Below are 19604 nucleotides of genomic sequence, written 5' to 3' on the forward strand. Positions count from 1 at the left end.
GAAGTTTAAAAGTGGAAACATTTTTAGTTTTGTAAGTCTGGATTTACACTATTTTTTTACTGTTTTCATGCCCAGAAGTGCGCATTCCAAAAGGCGTGAGTGTGTCCTTGAGTAACACAGGATTAATTCAGTACAGCTCTTACCAAACACTCAAATGCTCACCAATATTTTGGGAAAAAGAGAAAAGCAGCAGAAGGACAGAAACAATCACAAGCAATTCTCTTTTATACCCTGATAAAAGGCTCTAGAATTAGTTAAATCATTAGAGAACTATTTTGCTCTGGAGGGCATCTACCAACACAGTACAGAAGTAACACAAACACTAATCCACAGCATGATTATTAATACGTGCCATGGCATAAACACTGCACATTTTGAGAAAGAACTGTCATCAGAACCTACTGTAGTATAATGAGATACATCTCTACTTCATCAGCATAGATGAATCTTCAGAAGTTATCTGGCCTAATGCCTCAGAGTTAAGTATGGAAAGCAATTAATTTTTGCTCCAAGACACTCTCATTATGACTTTTCATCTTGCCAACATATTTTTTATAAACAAGCAGCTTTGTACCAGAAGCTGAGTATTAGAGAGACCTGCCAATCAAAACTTTTCTCTCCCTTCCATCAAAATATTAGCAGTTGTGACCTAAGTGCTCCAGGATCAATGCTACATTCACCTCTACGGGGCCATTCAATCAACTGCCCAAAGATGCAGGAACAACACAACAGCTCTGCTTCTGTAAACCTGAGACTCCTGTTCAACTGCAAATTTTGATTTCAGACCAGAGAAATTAACACACTTGAAGATGATGCAGACCACTGACAAATTCTTAGTATGTCAATAGCTAAGCAGAACATACCTGCTTGAAAAAACTAAAGGCTTGGTTTGCACCTCATTTACAGTCAAGCAGGGAAAAACCAGCCATACTTGCCATTACTACAGTGTGGCTCTGATACACATGGCACAAGGCTGACACAGCAACTGTAGACTGATAGCACTACTAGTGCAACAAGATTCGAAATAGCAGAAGAATGTACTCATTGACTTGGATTCCTGAGCAGTTGATGACATTTATTTGGTGGAGAAAACCAAGTACCTGTGCAATATGTCTATACACCATCAGTCCCAGATTGTGGGTGAAACTGATGCATTTGGGAACACTATCAGCTTTCCAAATGTTTCACACATGCCTCTCAGGTCAGTACTTCACCTCCCACAAACAAAAGTTAACCACCCTTATCACAGCCTACTACAGTTCTGCCTCAAATGCTAAAGGTCAAAATAATGAAAAATGAAGGACAAATATTTGCAAACATGACTGGTTCTTTTGTAGTGGTTTATTGTGTGCTTTAACTTGCCCCCAGCTTAACATTTCAAGACCTCCTTCCTGTTTTCCAAAATGGAAGAAACATCTGAACTGACCTCTCTGCTAAACCATCTCCCTCAGGATTTTCACCTTGAAGAATTTCTGTTGGAAAATACTAAAAAAATCATACTGGGGCTATAGTAAGAAAGACACAGAACCATTTCTTATCAATGTTCAGCTGAAGGAAATGATGGAAACTTTAATTACTTTTGGATAAAAATGGAAGGCCTTTCCAGTAAGACACCTTCATTTAACTGGAAGCCCAGAAGCTAGGGTTTATAAGAGTGCATATGCAAACAGGTAAGTGGGAAGCAGTTCAGCATATATAAACTGCACAGGCATACAGTTAGATATCACAGCAAAATTAAAAAAAAAAAAAACCCACACCAGTAATAATGGCCATAGTAACATTACCAAAACACAGATGATGAGTCAATATCCCAAATCTAAACTATGTTTATTCTTTGATGTTAAATTCCTGAAATGTCTCTCTACCCAAGCTAGATTTTCTCATTCTAAGCTAGCGGGACAAAAGCTGCCAACTTTCACTGACAGAGAAGTTCAATGCTACTAGATGAGGAAAAACAAAACAAAACCAAACCAACAACAAATCCAAAAACAAACAAACAAAAAACAGTTTAAACATTAAAGATCTGGTAGAGAGCAACTATTAGACAAACATTCTTTTTAGGTCTCTTAATTTCTCCGTTTAAATGCCCAAAAGAAGGCAATAGCATCTATAGTCATGCTGCTGTAAGCAGAAATAAGCCTCTATATTCACCTCCCTTCTCAAGCTATCTAGATTTAGTCTGAAATGAACAGAGACACAGAAAAGCGAAGTGTGACAGATCAAAAAAGCAACCTCACAGATCCTGCAGACAGACAGAAATGGGAACACCAGATCAAGTCCATAAAATTTGGTCTAATAAACATAGATGATCCTTCCATTCTTAGGAAGCTTTTTGGTTTGGTTGGTTGGTTTGGGTTTTATTTTATTTAGGATTTTTAAAAGTCATCTCCCCAAACATATAGGTAATCCATAAATGCAATGACTACAGATATTCAATTAGCAACATACAGCTGGTTTTTCTACTACTTTTATCTCCTGTGGTAATTACTTCTTGCCTTGAAAATGGAATTAAGGTTACAAAGAAAACCAGCTAATCAAAGCCAAAGGATTTTGAAGGAGCAACCAAGTTACTGATCAACTCAAAACACAACTGCAAATAAATGCCAATTTTTACCACTGTAGTTTAAAAGCCCAATCCATTCAAACTTTAAGTATCTCTAGGAATAATAATGCTTATCAAAAAATGTTTCCTTGATGAAGTATACTTAGATTGTTTCATGAATTTCCTACTGCCAATTAAATGCTTTGAGCACCCAAGTAAATAAAAGAAAGAAGAAAAAAAACCCCAAGCCTTCTGGTCTATAGCAGTGTCTTGAAAATACACCGAGAAGAAAATTAAAACAGTAGTAACAGAAGTGCAGCTATAAGGATGTAATTAATTATGTATAACTTATGTGCATAATAAGGAATATGCTTTATTACCTTATCTCACAAAACTAAGATGTGATAGTCAAAAAGGAAACACACAGTATTTATTTGGGAAAAAAACCCAGATCTGTTGCACAGCATGCAAATAATAGATTAAAAAAATTCCATACCTTATCTGGCCACCACTGCAAGTCTTCTCCTAAAGAAACAGGACTTTGAACAGGTGTATTCTTCTTGTCCAGGTTTGGTTCCCCTTCCTTACTTGTTGAGCCTCTTTCATTATCAAATGAGGCTCCATCAAGCCACCTTCGTTCACGCAAACGTAAAACGGACTCACGTTCACGCAACAGCTCAGAGTCTCTCTCTAAGGGAAGAAGGAGAACTGGTATGCAATTGGGTCACACCAGTGGGATAAAAGTAAGCCACTCTCTAGTAAAGACCCTTCAGGATGCAACTAACAGCAGTTAAATCTACTCACACAGATTAAAAATATAGTCCTGACATGCAACATTCAATATATTAACTCTTTCAAGAATATGTACTTTAGAATTACTAAACATAAAATAAGCTAGAAATAAAGGCTTACAGTTTTGTGCACTATGAAAAAATGCTAGAGCAATTTCACTTACATCGTAAGAGGCCAAATACATTTTACATTGCTATTTAAAGTTTTCTAGTACAATATGCACAGTTCCGTGGTTTTATCAATGTAGTTACAATAATAAAAGAATCTTAAGTCTATATAGTCTGTCAGATATCTTTATGCAAACCAAAAAAGAGTTTTTATTAGAGAGTTTCGTAACAACTTTCCCAGAAAAACAGTAATTTGAAAAGGTTAAAGAAAGCAAGCATTAAAAAAAGCTCTCATACATGTTTGATAATCCAACCCCTTTTGTTTAAAGCAATATTCCAGGATTTAATAGGACTGGATTTAATAAATTAAAGCGTATCTGCTTTGAGTAGATCAAATGAAAACTTTTCAAGAGTCAGACAGGTTTTTAAAAGGATCCTCATAGAAAATGTTCCTTACCAAAATGCTTCCCCTCCAATTGGCCTATAAACTGTCTAAAGCCAGTACTCTGCAGTTCGCTCATGCAGAAAAATTTTTTAAATCAGGTAATCAAACTAACTTTCCACGAGTCAACTATGCATGGAAAATAAGGATTATAAAATTCGTGGTAACGTCTTATATAGAATAACCTTAGAAAAGGAAAAAAAAGGAGGAATTTAGAAGGAGTTATGTCAGATGCTGAATATTTGCACATGCACATAAATGCATTTAACCTATGAAGTACCTCACTTATGCTCACAAAAATCAACTGAAATTACATATACGAGATGACCACATTATTATATCATAGTGTCAATGGATTATGCCAAGTCTTGGGCTTTTTGCTGTATTAGACAAATGGGAGAGCTTTTACATAAGCCAAACACGACAGTCTGTCTTACAGATGTATTTCACATAAGTACTGTACTTACTTTCTAGCAAACATCACACTGACCCCTGACTAATAATTTTGTAACAGGAACTTACATGTTCAGCAATTAATATATAAAACATGTTCATGAAAGGCAACAAAGCTGTACTAAATAAACAATCACACCAGAGGTTGGATTAACAGTTTGGAAATACCCTAGGCATTTGTGGCAACAGCTTCAAAAAGACAGGAAATTGCTGCATGGTCTGTTATAAATCTTTTAAGTGTCTAATGCTTAAAAGAAAAAATGCCCTAACACTGCTCAAGGAGCTTTTTTTATCACCTGCCAATAGTTCTCCTTATCCAACTATAAAAACACTTCCAGAAAGTAAAATTTAGATTTGTTCTCCCTCTTTATCATCTAAAGTTCCTCATTCCATAAAGTTAACTTCTGTCATGGAACAACTAAGGAAATGTGAAGAACAGTGTACAAAGAGCAACCCAAAAGAAAGAAAGAAGAAAAAAAAAAAAGTATTAAGAATGCTGCATGTCATCGATTATTACTAATTTTTGAGCCAAATTAAATATTTGGAATGCAATCTATGTATTAGTAGGTACATACACTACAGCTTAAAATAAACTTAACATGCAAAAATTTTCTAACACCTTGCAACACCAATGATCAACAATTAGATTTAAAACACATGATGACCAGCGTTCTTGCAGAACTTACCTGCTAATAGTCAGAATTCATTAATAATTTTGATGAGTAACAGTCTACTTGTCTACTCTGTATTTGACAACATATCACAGTCTACTTTCACATTAAATCAGCATCTAAACCACCAGTGTGTACTATCACTAGCTTTTTCCACAGCAAACTACTTATTACAAAGAAAAAAGGTGCAAAATTACCTCTGGATGAGCCTAGCCTGGAAAGTGATGAGCGCCGAAAGGATGGATAACCAAAGTAACTAATATCTTCTGAAAACATAGCATCAGCATCAATAATGACACTTGGGTGAGCAGAATGTATGTCAGCATCCAGAAGAGACATAAGATCCTCTATAAGAGGAGACAAGGGTCTTAAGTGAATAATCAGCTACTTAAAACATCAGCTAGAGAGACCATCAACTAAACAAATATCAAACAAAAAAATCCTATCTATTAATTGAATTTCTGCTCTTCAGATTCACCAGTGCAAACTCATGTGCCTCCTATGCAACTACATTTACAATCAAGCTTAGTGAACTAGTGAACAAAACCAGTTTCCCTGAAAGAACTGCTCTGTCACTTATCTAACCACATTTCCCAAACAAGACTTTCCCAAAACATATTGTTCTATATCCCAGAAATTCAAACTTTTGACTGTCACTTGAAAGAACAAAGCACTAAAATAAGAGACATATACACTCATGTGCACACACAGTCATGCACGTAATGCAGAACTCCCAAGATGACCTAGAATGAAGGGAGGACAGAGCTGACGGAGAAGGGCAGCCTTCACACAGCCACGTCTTTGATGCCAAAGACTGTACGTTTCTCCATGGAATGTTTCTTTCAGAGAATGAGGTACTCATTTAATTCACAAGCTAGTAACTTGCAGCTCTCAGCACAAAGCTTTAAATGGTAGCTACATGAACAACAACAACAGTTACCTGGGAAAAGCATAATGTTTTAATACAATGCAGTTTGAAAAAAAAAGACCCAACCAAACCAAGAAGTTGAACTTAAATTAAACACTGTGACTGCCCTACCTTCTATGTTAGAAAACTTGAGTTTCCCTGAAGTAATGATCATCATTAAAATGCAAAACAATCTCCTTCCATTAACTAAACTATAGCTTCTATCCACACACAAAAGAGGCTACTGGAAATTCATGTGACTTACTGAAGTCCAGCAATATGGACTGGCAGTACAACTGAACCTGACAACCATCTTGCTACAAAAGGGCAGTCGTACTTCCCTCCTTCATCCCTGTGGCAGGCACCTTCTTGGGACAAGGGGGGATTTCTAAATCTACAACTAGTGCATTCACCTGGCTTGAAAGAGTTCATTCGGTATAGAAGTAATGTGGGAATGGATCTTCAGACTGACATAATGGAGTAACCAGAGCCCCAAAGGTGAAGCCTCACCACATTCTGCAAACCTGACCAGACCCTACTGCTTGCTGCCAAAGAAGATAGTTCTTGCCCTTCCCAAACTTTCAAGCAAATCTGAGTTAAAACAAACAAAAAAAAGAAATTAGGCTTCCCAAATTAGGTTTCACTAGCCCATACAGGCACACAAACCTCACCCCCATGCAAGGGAATGGCAGGATAGTGCCTTCTGGCAGCAGGACAACCGCATCTGCTTAAACCACCCAGGAAGCTCATGTGAGGCTATACACAAACCCTCTTCAGGAAACATGGAAGGAGCACACAGAATTTCTGCAAATCCAGTTCTCAGCCTTTATCTCACAAGCATAAAACAAAATAGTGACTAGAAAACAAGCATTCTTAACAGCAGGAACTGATTATTATGGGTCTTTTTCTCAGCGTCTGGAATGAAATGGAGGGAGGAACACAAAGTAGAGGGTATCAAAAAACTGAAAAGGAGCCATAAATCTGCTCTTAGAGCTGGTATTAATTCACTTAAGACTTTCACATCCCTGAACATCAGAATATTCATCCTTGTATTTCTAAACTCTCATCTACAAGGAAATGTAACACATACCACTGACTGTCCACAGAAAAACAGCACTGTAACCTGTGAGCACACTCGATTTCAAGGCAAGACCTACATGAACACTTTTTGCATTAATTAAGTAACCCGCTCAGGTGTAGACTATGCTTCTAAAAGGACACCATTTGGGACCCCATAGTTCACGCGGCACACTTCAGGAAGCCATCCATGGCAAACTGCTTGGAAATCTTAGAAAAAAAATTCACATGAATTTGCCATGCCTGGCAAACAGGCTCTATCTAAAACAATTCCGATCACTCAGAGTACCCTTACCCTGCCTGCTACTTGCTTTTCACAATGATAAAGCTGCAGTACAGCTCACCTTCAGTGTCAACTCGTAAGTAACAGACTTTCAGAGCTGTGAACACAGATGAGATTCTGTTGTATTTCCCAATACTGACATACTGCTCCCTCTTCCCTCCTCCCACAATCACCACAACCATCTTTTCCTAGGTAAGCTCCAACCCCTCCATAGTCTAGCAACTAGTTCTGATATCTTTTGGTCAGTATCCAGGAAAAAAACTGCAAAGAACTTTGATCTCTTTCTAGGAACCAAATTGCCCAGTACAGAAAAGAACTCTCCACCCTCATTCAAAATGGACAATACTGGATTCTTTTTTTTAAGGCAAGCTAAGTGAGAAATCCTCTTGACAGAAAACACACACTAACTTGTGACACACACACACACCTTCCACCATGTCAGGCATCTTGAGTTTAGCTGTGTTTCCAAAAAAAAAAGAAAGTAAAAATTCAAGCTATCAGACGTAAGAACCAAAACTATGTGGGTTTGGGCTAAATACGCATTAAGATGAGTAACGAAATTAAGCCTTTTCTTACCCTCTTATTTCAGCTTCAAACCAGATTTTAATTTTCTTCCAGTATTTCTGAAAGAGATCCCCCTTCTTCCATTTTCTATATCAGCAAAGAAAGGTGCTAAAACCAGTAGGGATAGGAGCCAAATCCACTCCCCTTCAAACATCACTGGAATTTTTTTAGCGCTGTGAAAACACAGATACTGCAAGGCTACATCCAGTTTAAGAATTCGGAGTTTAAAAAGAAAAAAAAAAAAAACCAAAACCAAAAAAAACCCCCAAAAAACATTCTCTATGACTTTATTTTCCTGCTCTTCAGACAAAACCCATGGGATTATATGATTCATTGTGCTGTGTGAGACCAGAATCAGACTGCTCCCTTCACATCTAGATGTGATACTTCTGATGAACCTATTTTCGTAAGAAAATACCCATGATTCACTACTAAATACCACAGAAAATTAGAAGGAAAAGGATATCCAGTTCAGAGGAAAGAAACAAAACAAAACAAAATACCCACACCAAAAAAACCCATCAATAAACCCCCCTGGTTTTCAGTATGCACAAAAGCAGCAATTCAAATAGCATCATCACTGGATTCATTAACTGAAGGCATTGCTTAGATCAATTCTGATCTCAAGTAGAGCTCACTTTAAACCTTTTCCCTTAAGGGACAATCGTAAGTTCTCTCCCCTCTTCTCAGCTGCACACTTTTATGAAATACTCAAGGATTCAATGTGTTCAGTACCTCCTCCTCTTTCGAGTTTGGATTAAACTGGCAAAACTGTGACAGTGAAGGGAGAGAAACATTTGTTTTGGTTTCCTAGGAAACTAGACTAAAACAGAACTCCAGAATTCATTCTTGATAAGATAATAGTTATTCAAAATATTACCCAACTTGAAGTTCACAAAAACAGAGGAAAAAAAACAACCCAACAACAAAGAAAACAAAACCACAACAACAAAACCAGAAAAAAACCCCAACCCCATTATCTAATTGTTTTCCCCAAAGGCAAACCACTGAGCTGATCCTACACTATGCTGCAGTTCCCATCTCCCCTCACTGGAAGCCAGCACAGTAAGTCCTGCTGCGACACCAGCCCATCTCTCCTCTCTGCAAAGCAGCCTGGATGTTGTCAAACCCACGTTTCACAAGTCCCACTAGTGAGAACGCACTGCACCATGCAGAAGTTACTGAGCAAATATGCACTCATCTGAACTACACAAACAACAAAACATTTTAACATCTATAGCATCTCTATTCAGAATATTAACAGAACATAAAGCCCAGAAGAACCCTCTATTACAACTTGATATGAGCCTCACAGAGGTTGTCAAGTCTTTTCCATGCTAAATGATCTTGTTCTACAGATCTTTTTATCTTATTCTCCTTATGTATTTGTTATCAAACAAATGAACCCATATTCCTCTCTGCTAACTATCATAAAACAAAAGAAACAGAATTAGATTAGAGAAGCCAAAAATCAAAGTACACTGGGGTCCAAAAACAAGTATTTAACAGAGACTCATTGATGGCAATCTGTACAGAAAAGTAGAGTTCTGTTCTTCACTTAAGACATTTTGAAGAATTCAGGAAGAACTGAAACATGTGTTTTGGCACCTCAAAAAAAGTTAGATCCATAACCTTTACAGTACTAACTGGAATCATCACAACTGATACATTAATGAAATTATGATCCACTAAACAAAAATTTATTAAATTCAAAGTACTTGGAAAGTATCTCAGCTTATTAATGATTTTATTACTATTTTTTAAATCATATGCAAAGTGCTTTAAAAAAAGTTTGTCTGTCTTGGAAAGCTTAGAGAAGTAACCCCTAAATTTAAGGGTCACAAAGCATCAGACATGCAGAAGGCAGAAAGACAAAATTAACGTGCTTTCAATTGAAATGCAAAAGCCTCAGAAGTCCAGAGTCAAAATCTGTCTTGTCACATGCTTTTTTTGTGCTTGAAATGAACAAAATCAAAAAACTTTAAAGCATAATTTGACATAATTTTAAAAAAGTTCTTAATCTTTCAGAACATTAAAAAAGCCTAATAACTGAATGCATATAGCATTTATCGGTTTTCTTTTATGATGTTATAGTTCCAAAGGGGCATCCAGACATGAGATGACAAGTGAAAGCAAGAAGACTGCGAAGTTTCTAGAGCAAAATACTTTTTAAAAAGAGCTATAGGCAACTCTCTCTGGCCATTTGGTTTTCCTGAAACCTAGCTTGCACGGTCATGTGACATAAGCAAGGCTGGTAATTTTTACTACTCAGTGTATCAATAGTAGAGTCATGACAGCACTGCCAAGTGCTCAGCTAGACTTCCTCTGGTCACTCAGATACCAAACTAATTCATTTCTGTGCAACAAACTGATTTTTGCCCATGAAACTTAGGACAGACAGAGAAGGCACAGCACATTCTACAAACCAGAAATTACATCTTTGAAGACTGGAGTTAAGACAGATCAAGTGTCATTTCAGTCATCACTTCCGTATCTTTTCCCATGAAAACTGGGAAAAAACAGATCCATTTCTCTATGGGGTAATAAAGGGGAAAAACTAATTTTAGGACATTGCAATCCCTTACAGGAAGTTTACTCCAAACAGAGAAGAAGATTTAAAAATTAAGCCAAGAGGATTTTTTTTTTCTGGACGTCCAGTGAGGACAGTGAAACTGCACACTACTTTAACCCATCTCAAATAGATGAGACTCACAGACTGTAGTGGAGGCACCTTCAAATGAAAGTTACCAGTCACAGGTTGTCAGACGGTCCCTGTTAATTGATCCTTAGGATCGCAAGAGGTATTCGGAGAACAGTTAATGCTGCAGAACGCTGGTTAGTATGGTTAAAAGCAGTAATTTACAGTAGAAGTTCCTAACTGTGATTTATCCTCTGAAAGCCAGCTCTGGAGGAATGCATTTGGGTATGTTTAAGACTAAGAACTGCTTTGAACATTTGGAAACTTAGGAGAATTTACTTCCTCCATTGCATCCATCTAATGCTATTAAGCTCATCACTAAAAAATAAGATGGAGATTGAAGATTTTTCACCCCTTTCACCAGAAGATTCTTGATTCTACAGCAAAATAAAGATGCTTGACAGATGCAACTAAAACTAGAAGAAGCAAAATGAAATACAAAGTTTTTGTTGCAGAAATTAAAAATAACCTTTGTCTAATCACATGACTGACAAGATAAAGATGGACGAAGCCCATGAACCTTCCTGGTGAACCAGATGAGCAGAAAAAAAACCCAAAAAAACATTTATTAGAAAAATATCAAAACATCATTTTGACACACAGAAAAAAAGCTATAATGTAGTCAGAGTTTAGATGTGTTCTTTTCATGCAGTGCACCTAACACAACACTGGATTTGGCTGCTATGTTTTCAAATCTGTTTATTCAGCAAGAAAAGATTGCCTGAATTATTTAGCCAATGCAAAAGAAGACTCAAAGTCTTTTATAAAAAGCAATTGTATGGGACAGACAATATTTCAAAAATAGCTGCACTTCAATTACAGGATTTTGCCAGTCTAGCCAGAACACTACAGCATTTATAAGGGGAATTTGAGATGAAGAATAAATTCTCAATCTAACTATAACAACTGTAAACTGTTTTGCCCTCTACTAAGGCTTTCTGATTTTATAAAAACATAATTTTTGCTCTAAAAACTTGTATAAATATTAAGAATATTTGTTAGTAGTAAAAAACATGCAAGTCACTAGAAAGTTTTAGATTTAGCTTTTATGAGCAAGCCACACAGCAGTCTCAGCATCTCATTGAGCAGCAAAATAGACGTAAGTAATGCTAGTGTTACAAAGCCTGGGATCCTAAAAGAAAATATAACTTTCATGCCCCCCACAAACAGTATCAACAATTATTCTTCAGTGGCTATCCTAATCCCTCAAGACATCCCAGTCCATCTTTTGTTTTGTACATCTTTAGACTTTGCTCCTATAAGCAAGAATTGTCTTCGCTGCACACCTGGCACAGCACGGAACTCGCTGTCAGTACTTAAACACAGAAAAATAAGAATGCAATGCCATTTTTTTAATCAAAAGTTGCAGGATACAAACCTCCAGGAAGATATGATTCACTTGCTGTGTCATCCCCATCATCTCCATCTTCATCATCACGACTCAACAAATTATTTACAGCAAGGTTTACATCAAGATTTGTTCGTTGGAGTTCTCGAATAATAATACTTCTGGACTTCCCTTGTAAAACAACTTGTGCCTGTAAGAGCAGAGTAGAATTGGTCACTGGTCATTCTCAGCTCACCAATCACCATTCATAAGAGAAGGCTTAATTCTAAAAGAAATCTAGTAAGAATCAAAAGTCAATAATAGGACACATACAGACACAGGGGCTCTTATCAGTTTTTCACAGTATCCTGCACTAGACACCCAGCCTTCTCTCAGTTCCAGTCAGGCCACTGAATTCCAACTTAGGTGCTAAATTTTCTAATGGAACCTTAGAATCTACTTCTTGGAATGTTTAATGCTGTATTTAAATAATAAGCAAAGTCTGGTTTTTGAGAATGTTCTGTATGTTTCTATAAAACTTAGTATGTCAAACAATGGAGTTTGCAATCAACTGCTGTGTCAAAACTACACCTCAATCCCTGTCTTTTACACTGGTTTCTCTTTCCACTGCCCTTCAAACAAAACCACCTCACTGACCGTATTTTTCTCATCATTCTGCTTCTAAAGGTTTATCTTCAGCAGTTTTTGCAACATTTCAGTTTTTATTAACAAAGTGCAAATGCAGATAAAACCTTCCAAGCATTAGATGCAATGAATTTAAAAAAAACCAGAGAAACTCTGGTTTATTCCACTAAGCCTAGGACTCAGAGCACTTTGTTTGCCATATTACCCTCTACTGAATGTCAGAGATGATGAGAGTTTTGAAAGATCACAAACAAGAGAATGTAAGAAACAAGTACTGAGTATTTTCACAACAGAGTAAAAATAAGGCACCAAGTAAAATGGTCTGTTGGCATGCAAAAAAAACCTGGGATGTTTTAACAGCACATAAAGGCAAATTTTTTGTCTTAACATTCTATGCCAGAAGTTTACAGATTTTTGAGACACCCTAGAATTTACAGATCATCTCTGAAGATCTTTCCTATTGCTCTGCTTTACAGTTACCTCAGAAATGTTTTAGACACCTTCTGCTTTAAAGGTAAACAAAGTACACTATTTAAAAAAGAAAAAAAAAGAAAAAAAGAAGGGAAAGCAAAATATCACAGCAAGGGAAGAAGCAAAGCAGATTATCTTTGGCCTAGCAAATAATATCTGCATTTTGAATGTAGACCAGCAACTAGTTCTAAGCTAATAGTTAAAATGAATTAACTAATCACATATTTTGAATGTATTCTTTTCTTCAAATATGGAGGAAAATGTTTTAACACGCTTAACAGCTTCTTCAGGCTTTAATGCATTAAAAGGCAAAAGCAGAGCAATTTATACCCAATATTCATAAAAGTCACATCTATAAAAAATTAAGTAGAGGTGTACATGAAGAAAAATTATCAGTATTTTAAAGAGATTAAATATGTTTAATGTCTTTCATTTACATCTAAAATGGATCACTCCTTCTATCAAACAAGAAAAAGTCAATCTGCCCTCCTTCATTACATTCCTTCAAGAAACTTAACATTTGATACTATTCTCAAGTATTTGATTTTCTCACTAAATCTCCCCTCTGCAACCAAACATGGCCTTCCTTATCTACATTAAACATATACGTGTCTTGGGGGAAGTTTGGGAAATGAAAATTCTAGAATCCAAAAGTCTATCACTTCCACTATGTATTTAAGAATAAAACCAAGTCAGCTAGGGAAAGTCAATTTCTTCAATTATATGCCATTACTCCTTGGAGAAAAGGCACTACTACAACACATTCCTGTACACACACTGTGAGAAGCTCTCCAAGCTTTTGGCAACAAGCAGTTTCTAGTTCACATACCTGTGAAATTAGTTCCTCTGGAATGACTGATGCTGGAATCACTGGCTGTGGTTGACTCCCCAGCAGCCCAGATCCTCTGTCACGTCCTGTGCGTATAACTCTGGTCTGCCTTCGAGAGTCTCGAGCTCCAGCAGATGATCTACCAGAAGATCCTCCTCCACTTCCACCAACCCCTGAACTCCAGCGACTTCTAGAAGATTTAGAATATTTATTTATTTAATACAACAGCCTACTTTGGGGCCTACTTCAGTAAGTCTTTAGTTTTATTATTAATAACTTATAAATAGCCTCTGAAAAATACTGCAGCTTGACTTCATAGACAAACATATAAAAGTAACTCTCAAAACTAGAAAGAACAAGAACATCAGGAAAACTGATAAAGTTCTGAAATATGCAGAAGAAATAAAAGAACAGAACTCCAACTGGAACTTGCACTCTTTCCTACTCATACAGCTGTATGGATGTATACATACATAAATATATAAAAGGATGAATTCCCAGATTTTCTAAAAGCAGTAGCAGCAGCAGTAAGATCTAACACTCATCTGCTAATTTCCTGTTATAAAAGCACACATGCAGCAACTTCACTGTCAATGGCTCTGAAAGAAGACCACTACACTTAGGTGGGTCTTCTAAAGATTCTGATACTTGATTTACATTAAGAAATTGGTAAAGATTACACTGGAAAAATCAAGTAATCTACTGCAAAAGAAATCTTACACTACATAGTTCTCTGATCCTCATGTATAGCTATCAAGAGATACTCTTCTTTTTACCTATTCCTTTTGCAGAAATTAACATCAACTATATACATTGCAAAAACATGCCTGAACTGACTGAACAGTTTCTTCATTTCTATGAATCAGTATCAAAATAAGGCAACAAAAAGACAGCGATTTGTAAAAATAGACATCTCACCATCATTACAACTATCCACATCATTACAATTATCACCACAGAACTGTGTCAATTGTATCTGCTCTGGATTTAAGACAAGATAATCTGTTGCCATGAAAGACAAGAGACTCTAGTTAGTTCTTTGAGGTTAACTAAGCTTTATCTTGTAATACACCTTAAAGGGTATTGGGTATGGTATTACTGCTACTTAATAATCTGTATCAGCAGAACCTTCCTCTATCAACCACTTCAAGTCTCAAACTCCTTTCGAGAAAAAAATCTAAAATTAGACATGAAAATAAAGATATGATCTCTGAAACAGTATCTAATAAATTTACATTGAAAGTCTATTATAAGCAGCTATTAACAGCTAATTAAGTAAGAACACTTGTCTTGCATTTTATGCCTTCAGTTGATTACTAGCACCCTTTTTTAATTTGCGTTTTCTTTTTCCTCCCAACAACACCCTGCAACCACAGAGTAACTCAAATGTCTGCTTAAGACAAGGCCCTGTCAGACACATCTACATTTTCAGGATTCTAGCTAGCAACCACACAGACAATGACAAGACAAGACAGAAAGCAATTCAATGATGTCTTTAGGAAAAGTCTTGTCTCATGAGTTAAAAAGAGAGTTCTAAAAAAAAAAAAAAAAGATGCTATTGAAAATATAAAAAAAAACCCCAAAAAAACCCCAAAAAACCAAACCAACAAAGAAGAATGTGACATTTTAAAAAAAAGAGCTAGTTAAACTGTTCTAAAGGTGGGAAGGTGGTTGAGAGGAAAAGAATGGGGCTATGGGGAAGTCAAATTCTACCTACAGAGCAACTCTCAATTCAACCCTCTCCAGGGAGGTGTAAGGTTAAGGAAAAGGTTCCATATTAGATATTAATACTACAGATGCATTTTCTACTTTAAGTTATAAACTATCAATGACATCATTTAGATATCTAACAGTTAAAACCACTTCTATTTGTGTAATAATTCAAATATTCCCTATGTGTCCTAATTTGGTCCTGTTAAGGAGAATAAGGACATGGCCATTGCTATTAAAGCTGTCTAAACCTAAAATAAATACTAACACAGTACAGAAATCTTTCATCTCATTTCTGTTCACCTACTAGTTAACCACATCCCTCCACTGTGCAGCAGCATGCTAGCAATTTCCCAAATCCAGTTATCTACTCTCCAGTTATCTATCTATCCACAGTTTGAATGGCTTCAGACTCAATTTATTAACATAATTATTCCCTCAATTAACAGACTAGTTATAGTGCCTACTGCTACTCTACTAGTTCAGTGAAGTTCCAACTACCTAGTTCTGAGACATTCAAGAGAAGACATCAGGAACACTTCAGGGTTGGTCTCTAAGACTCAAACAATTTTAACACATTATGCTTAGCTAAGAATAACGAGGGAAAAAATGTGATACACATCCCACAAGAAGTTCTTAAACATGACAACACTAGTTTGTCTTTAACATTTATCACATGGATTTTTAGGTTCAGATGTGTAATGATTTCAGAAAAAAATTGGGAAGCTTATAGGGATGGTTATTCTTCATGCAGCTAAGGCCCAAATGAAATTAGTTTATTTGGTAATAAAAAACCAACAAATTTTCTGGAAATTAATGGAAAGATGTCATTCCTTCCTCTTAACAAATCATTTGCATTCTCCTTAACTGCAGTTAGTAACCTTAGGAAGCAGCAGAGTTGGACATGTCTTACAAAAACATGTAACAAAGAGATCACTGTCATTATGGAATGAAGATTACTTTACCTTTCTATAAAAAGGGACACCATCAATTTTAAGTCTAATGACAAGAAAACTGGATCTATACAGTATATTTAGCATATAGTACAATTTTAAAGGTTCTGAGAAACAACCTTTTCCAAATGCTCCTTTCTTATTACTATGTATAGGATCCCAGCTATCAAAACACCACTCAGGACTTGGGGCAAGGGAGTGGAAGGCACAAAACAATGGAGCACATAATGAAGGCTCTTCCTGCATAAATGCACTCATTTCACTCCATGCTTGTAACCCATCATGGTTTAAATTGATAGTGTCCCTCTGAAATAGACAGCTTTTCAAAAATCAAGGTACTGAAAAAACATTCAAAAGAAGACAACACAGCCTAAAGCAGGTTATTCTTGACACATACATGAAGATCTCTCCGTATCCTATGTGCTGAACGGTCACTTCAATGTCTGTTATTTTAACCAAGTCAATCAAGTGGGTTTTTTGTTATACCCTACCTACCCAACTGCTGTGATTATACGTTCCCTTATACATACTGCATACAATTTATATATGTGTATACACATATACTCAAATATGGAACAAACAGATTGCAGCCTCAATCCTATCAAAACTTACCCAAGGGTGTTGCCTGCCAGTCTGCCCAGAGTTTCAGAACCAGACAGAAACCATGGGGAGTCACTAGTCCTGCCTGGCCTGGATGTCCTTCCTGCCCCTGAGCCACTGCTCAACTTTGAACTGAAAGTAAAAGATGGTAAATCAGTCACAAAACAATCCCAAATGGGTTAAGAACAAAACCTGGAATCCCAGGTTGAAATTCTCAGGGACTTAGTCTGGTAACATACCAGCTTAAGCAACACCCTTGGGGAATATTCCAAACTAATCTAACTGTATATTAAGAGGTACACTGGAAAAAGAAAGTGGAAAGCATGCCTAACAGACCTTACGTACATCGGCAATCCATAATAGCACAGTTGCAAATACATATTAAGCTAATTAGTGATTTGAGTTAGCCACTGTGCTAAGTTTTCCTTTAGTGTATATGTACAAATTGTAATCAGCAGGTGTTCTATCCATAAACCTGAGCACGCTACTTTGATATTAAGTGATTTAAATTCAATGTGAACTGTTAATTAGTCCTGTTAAGGGGGACTTACCTGGACCGAGGACCACAGGTCTAGAAAGTGAGCCTTGCCAGATGGGACCACTTTCAGAGTGGATTCTACATTAAGCTTAACAATTTAACACAGATTATTTCTTAAGGATTATTTTTGGATGAGTTTGTTTCTTGAAGTTAAAGAGAGCCTGTCTCACTTCTTTCAGAATCACATATACTATTTCTTCCTACACCAGTTTGTCAAGCTAGGCTGTTTGGCTGCATCACCATAACCACTGTGTCTCTACTCAAAGTATCCATTCCAAAATCTACTTCGAAAACAAACAAATAAAAACAAAAACAGAAAAGCAGCCAAGCTGCTTACTGAGTTAAAAAAAAATCTTAGAAGAAAAGCATTTCTTACCCATCACTATTCTCAGGTTTACCCAATTCCAATCTGTCTGGTTGAACTGAAAAACCAATCCTGCAGACTCTACCATCCTGTATTTAGAACAAGAAAAGCAAGTGTTCAAAACTGAAACATAAGTCAAGTTTACCAAAAAAATTAAAACATAAGTCTTCAGTTACTGAAGAGTGTTAATTGATTTAATGTTAAAATAACTAATTTTAACTGTATGGTTTCAAGTTTGTTATCTGAGAAGATTTCAGCAACTTACCTCCAGAAGAAATGCAGCGTGATTTGGTCCCACCACACACTGTTTAATAGTGGCCTGTTCCAATACATTCAAAGGCGGATGGCTGAAAAGAAAAAGTGAGAATTTATAGCATTTTAAAACTTTTGAAGTCTGGAGGGGAAAAAAAATCAAGTTGGGCATAGATGGAAAAATGTAAAGTGGTGGTTAACGACAGGAAAAACTTTCAAAAATGACTAAGTGTGCATTAATTGAAGCACATAGCACATAAAATGCAGGAGAAAGATCTTAAAAGGTGATGGTTCTCATTTAATCTGATCAGCAACAAACAGCAGGGTTTATACCTCATATTAAGAAGTCATTTTGTAATGAAGATTTGAATATAATTTATCATAACTGAAAACTTCCCATTTTCTTCCTGTGTTATCTGAACTGTGTTACCTGAAGCATCATTTCTGGACTTCAGTATCAGTAGCATTGATGATTTCTACAGCTACATCATCTACAGTACAATCATCTGTTTCTTGCTGCTGTTAAGAGAAATTGTTCCTAAATGATTCACAGCAGCATGTGATATGCCTTACCTGTTTAAATTATATTTGTTCAGCTTCTCTGAAACTTCCCTTAATCTGAAACAGGAAGAAATGAAGTTGTTATTTGATGACATACTCCACAGTCCACAACATCCATTCGTACAGCATATTAATGATGTTATGGGAACAACTTACCACCACATTAATTGAAGTTTAATATAAATACTACTTGGTGCTGGGAGTCTCTTTAAGAACTGCACAGTATTCAGCTTCAAATCAGGCTTTTGTTTCAGAGGTTTTTTGTTTTGGAGTTTTACCCAAAGTTTTAGCCACAGAACCAACATTTGCTTGCATTTCTGTGTGTTTTGCAAGTCACTATAAAAAACACTACTCAGGCCTTGTTACAACCATTTACAACTCCAGTCACAAAATAAACATATGAAGCAATGACCATGAATTGTAGATATACTTGTATTTCCTTGTATAAGTTTGAATACAGCATCCCAGAGGAGAATTATAATCTTCTAGGAGATGAAAGTATGTGGCACGCAAAAGCCGAACATATGACATTAAGTTCCCCAAAACAGAAAACACAAGGAAACATATGTACAAAAGCCAACAGCAAAAGGGACAAACAATAAATTCTAACCAGCAGAAGAAACAATCCAGAGAAACATCACTATTTATAGGGTTATGTAAAACATCACCTTTCCTAAAGGTAAAGAATGCTTCCAAAAGTTCAAAAGCTCAGAACACATGAAAGAGCCAACCCATATAAAACTCCTGCTTACAGGATACTGTGTCCAAAAGTGGAAAGCAACAGAGTAATTTCCTAGGTAATTTCTAATCCACTTAGG

The 19604-nt window shown here is 36.4% G+C and overlaps 1 protein-coding gene across 15 annotated transcripts in view; it reads right to left on the minus strand.

Moving 5' to 3' along the window:
- The window catches only part of UBR5 (ubiquitin protein ligase E3 component n-recognin 5), an 81347-nt gene that overhangs the window by 44659 nt on the left and 17084 nt on the right, over nt 1–19604 (minus strand). For 11 of the 15 annotated variants that reach the window (XM_082279640.1, XM_082279644.1, XM_082279653.1 and 8 more), the window contains exons 2-9: nt 18799–18843; nt 18239–18320; nt 17986–18062; nt 17084–17203; nt 13809–13998; nt 11915–12074; nt 5205–5354; nt 3039–3250 (exon numbers count right to left, since the gene is read on the minus strand). In XM_082279640.1, coding sequence (XP_082135766.1) covers nt 3039–3250; nt 5205–5354; nt 11915–12074; nt 13809–13998; nt 17084–17203; nt 17986–18062; nt 18239–18320; nt 18799–18843 — 1036 coding nt within the window. The remainder of the gene's footprint in view (nt 1–3038; nt 3251–5204; nt 5355–11914; nt 12075–13808; nt 13999–17083; nt 17204–17985; nt 18063–18238; nt 18321–18798; nt 18844–19604) is intronic. The other 4 variants (XM_082279645.1, XM_082279642.1, XM_082279652.1 and 1 more) reach the window with 2 other exon arrangements.

Source organism: Coloeus monedula (genome assembly GCF_965178545.1).
Source record: "Coloeus monedula genome assembly, chromosome: 1".
Lineage (NCBI taxonomy): Eukaryota > Metazoa > Chordata > Aves > Passeriformes > Corvidae > Coloeus > Coloeus monedula.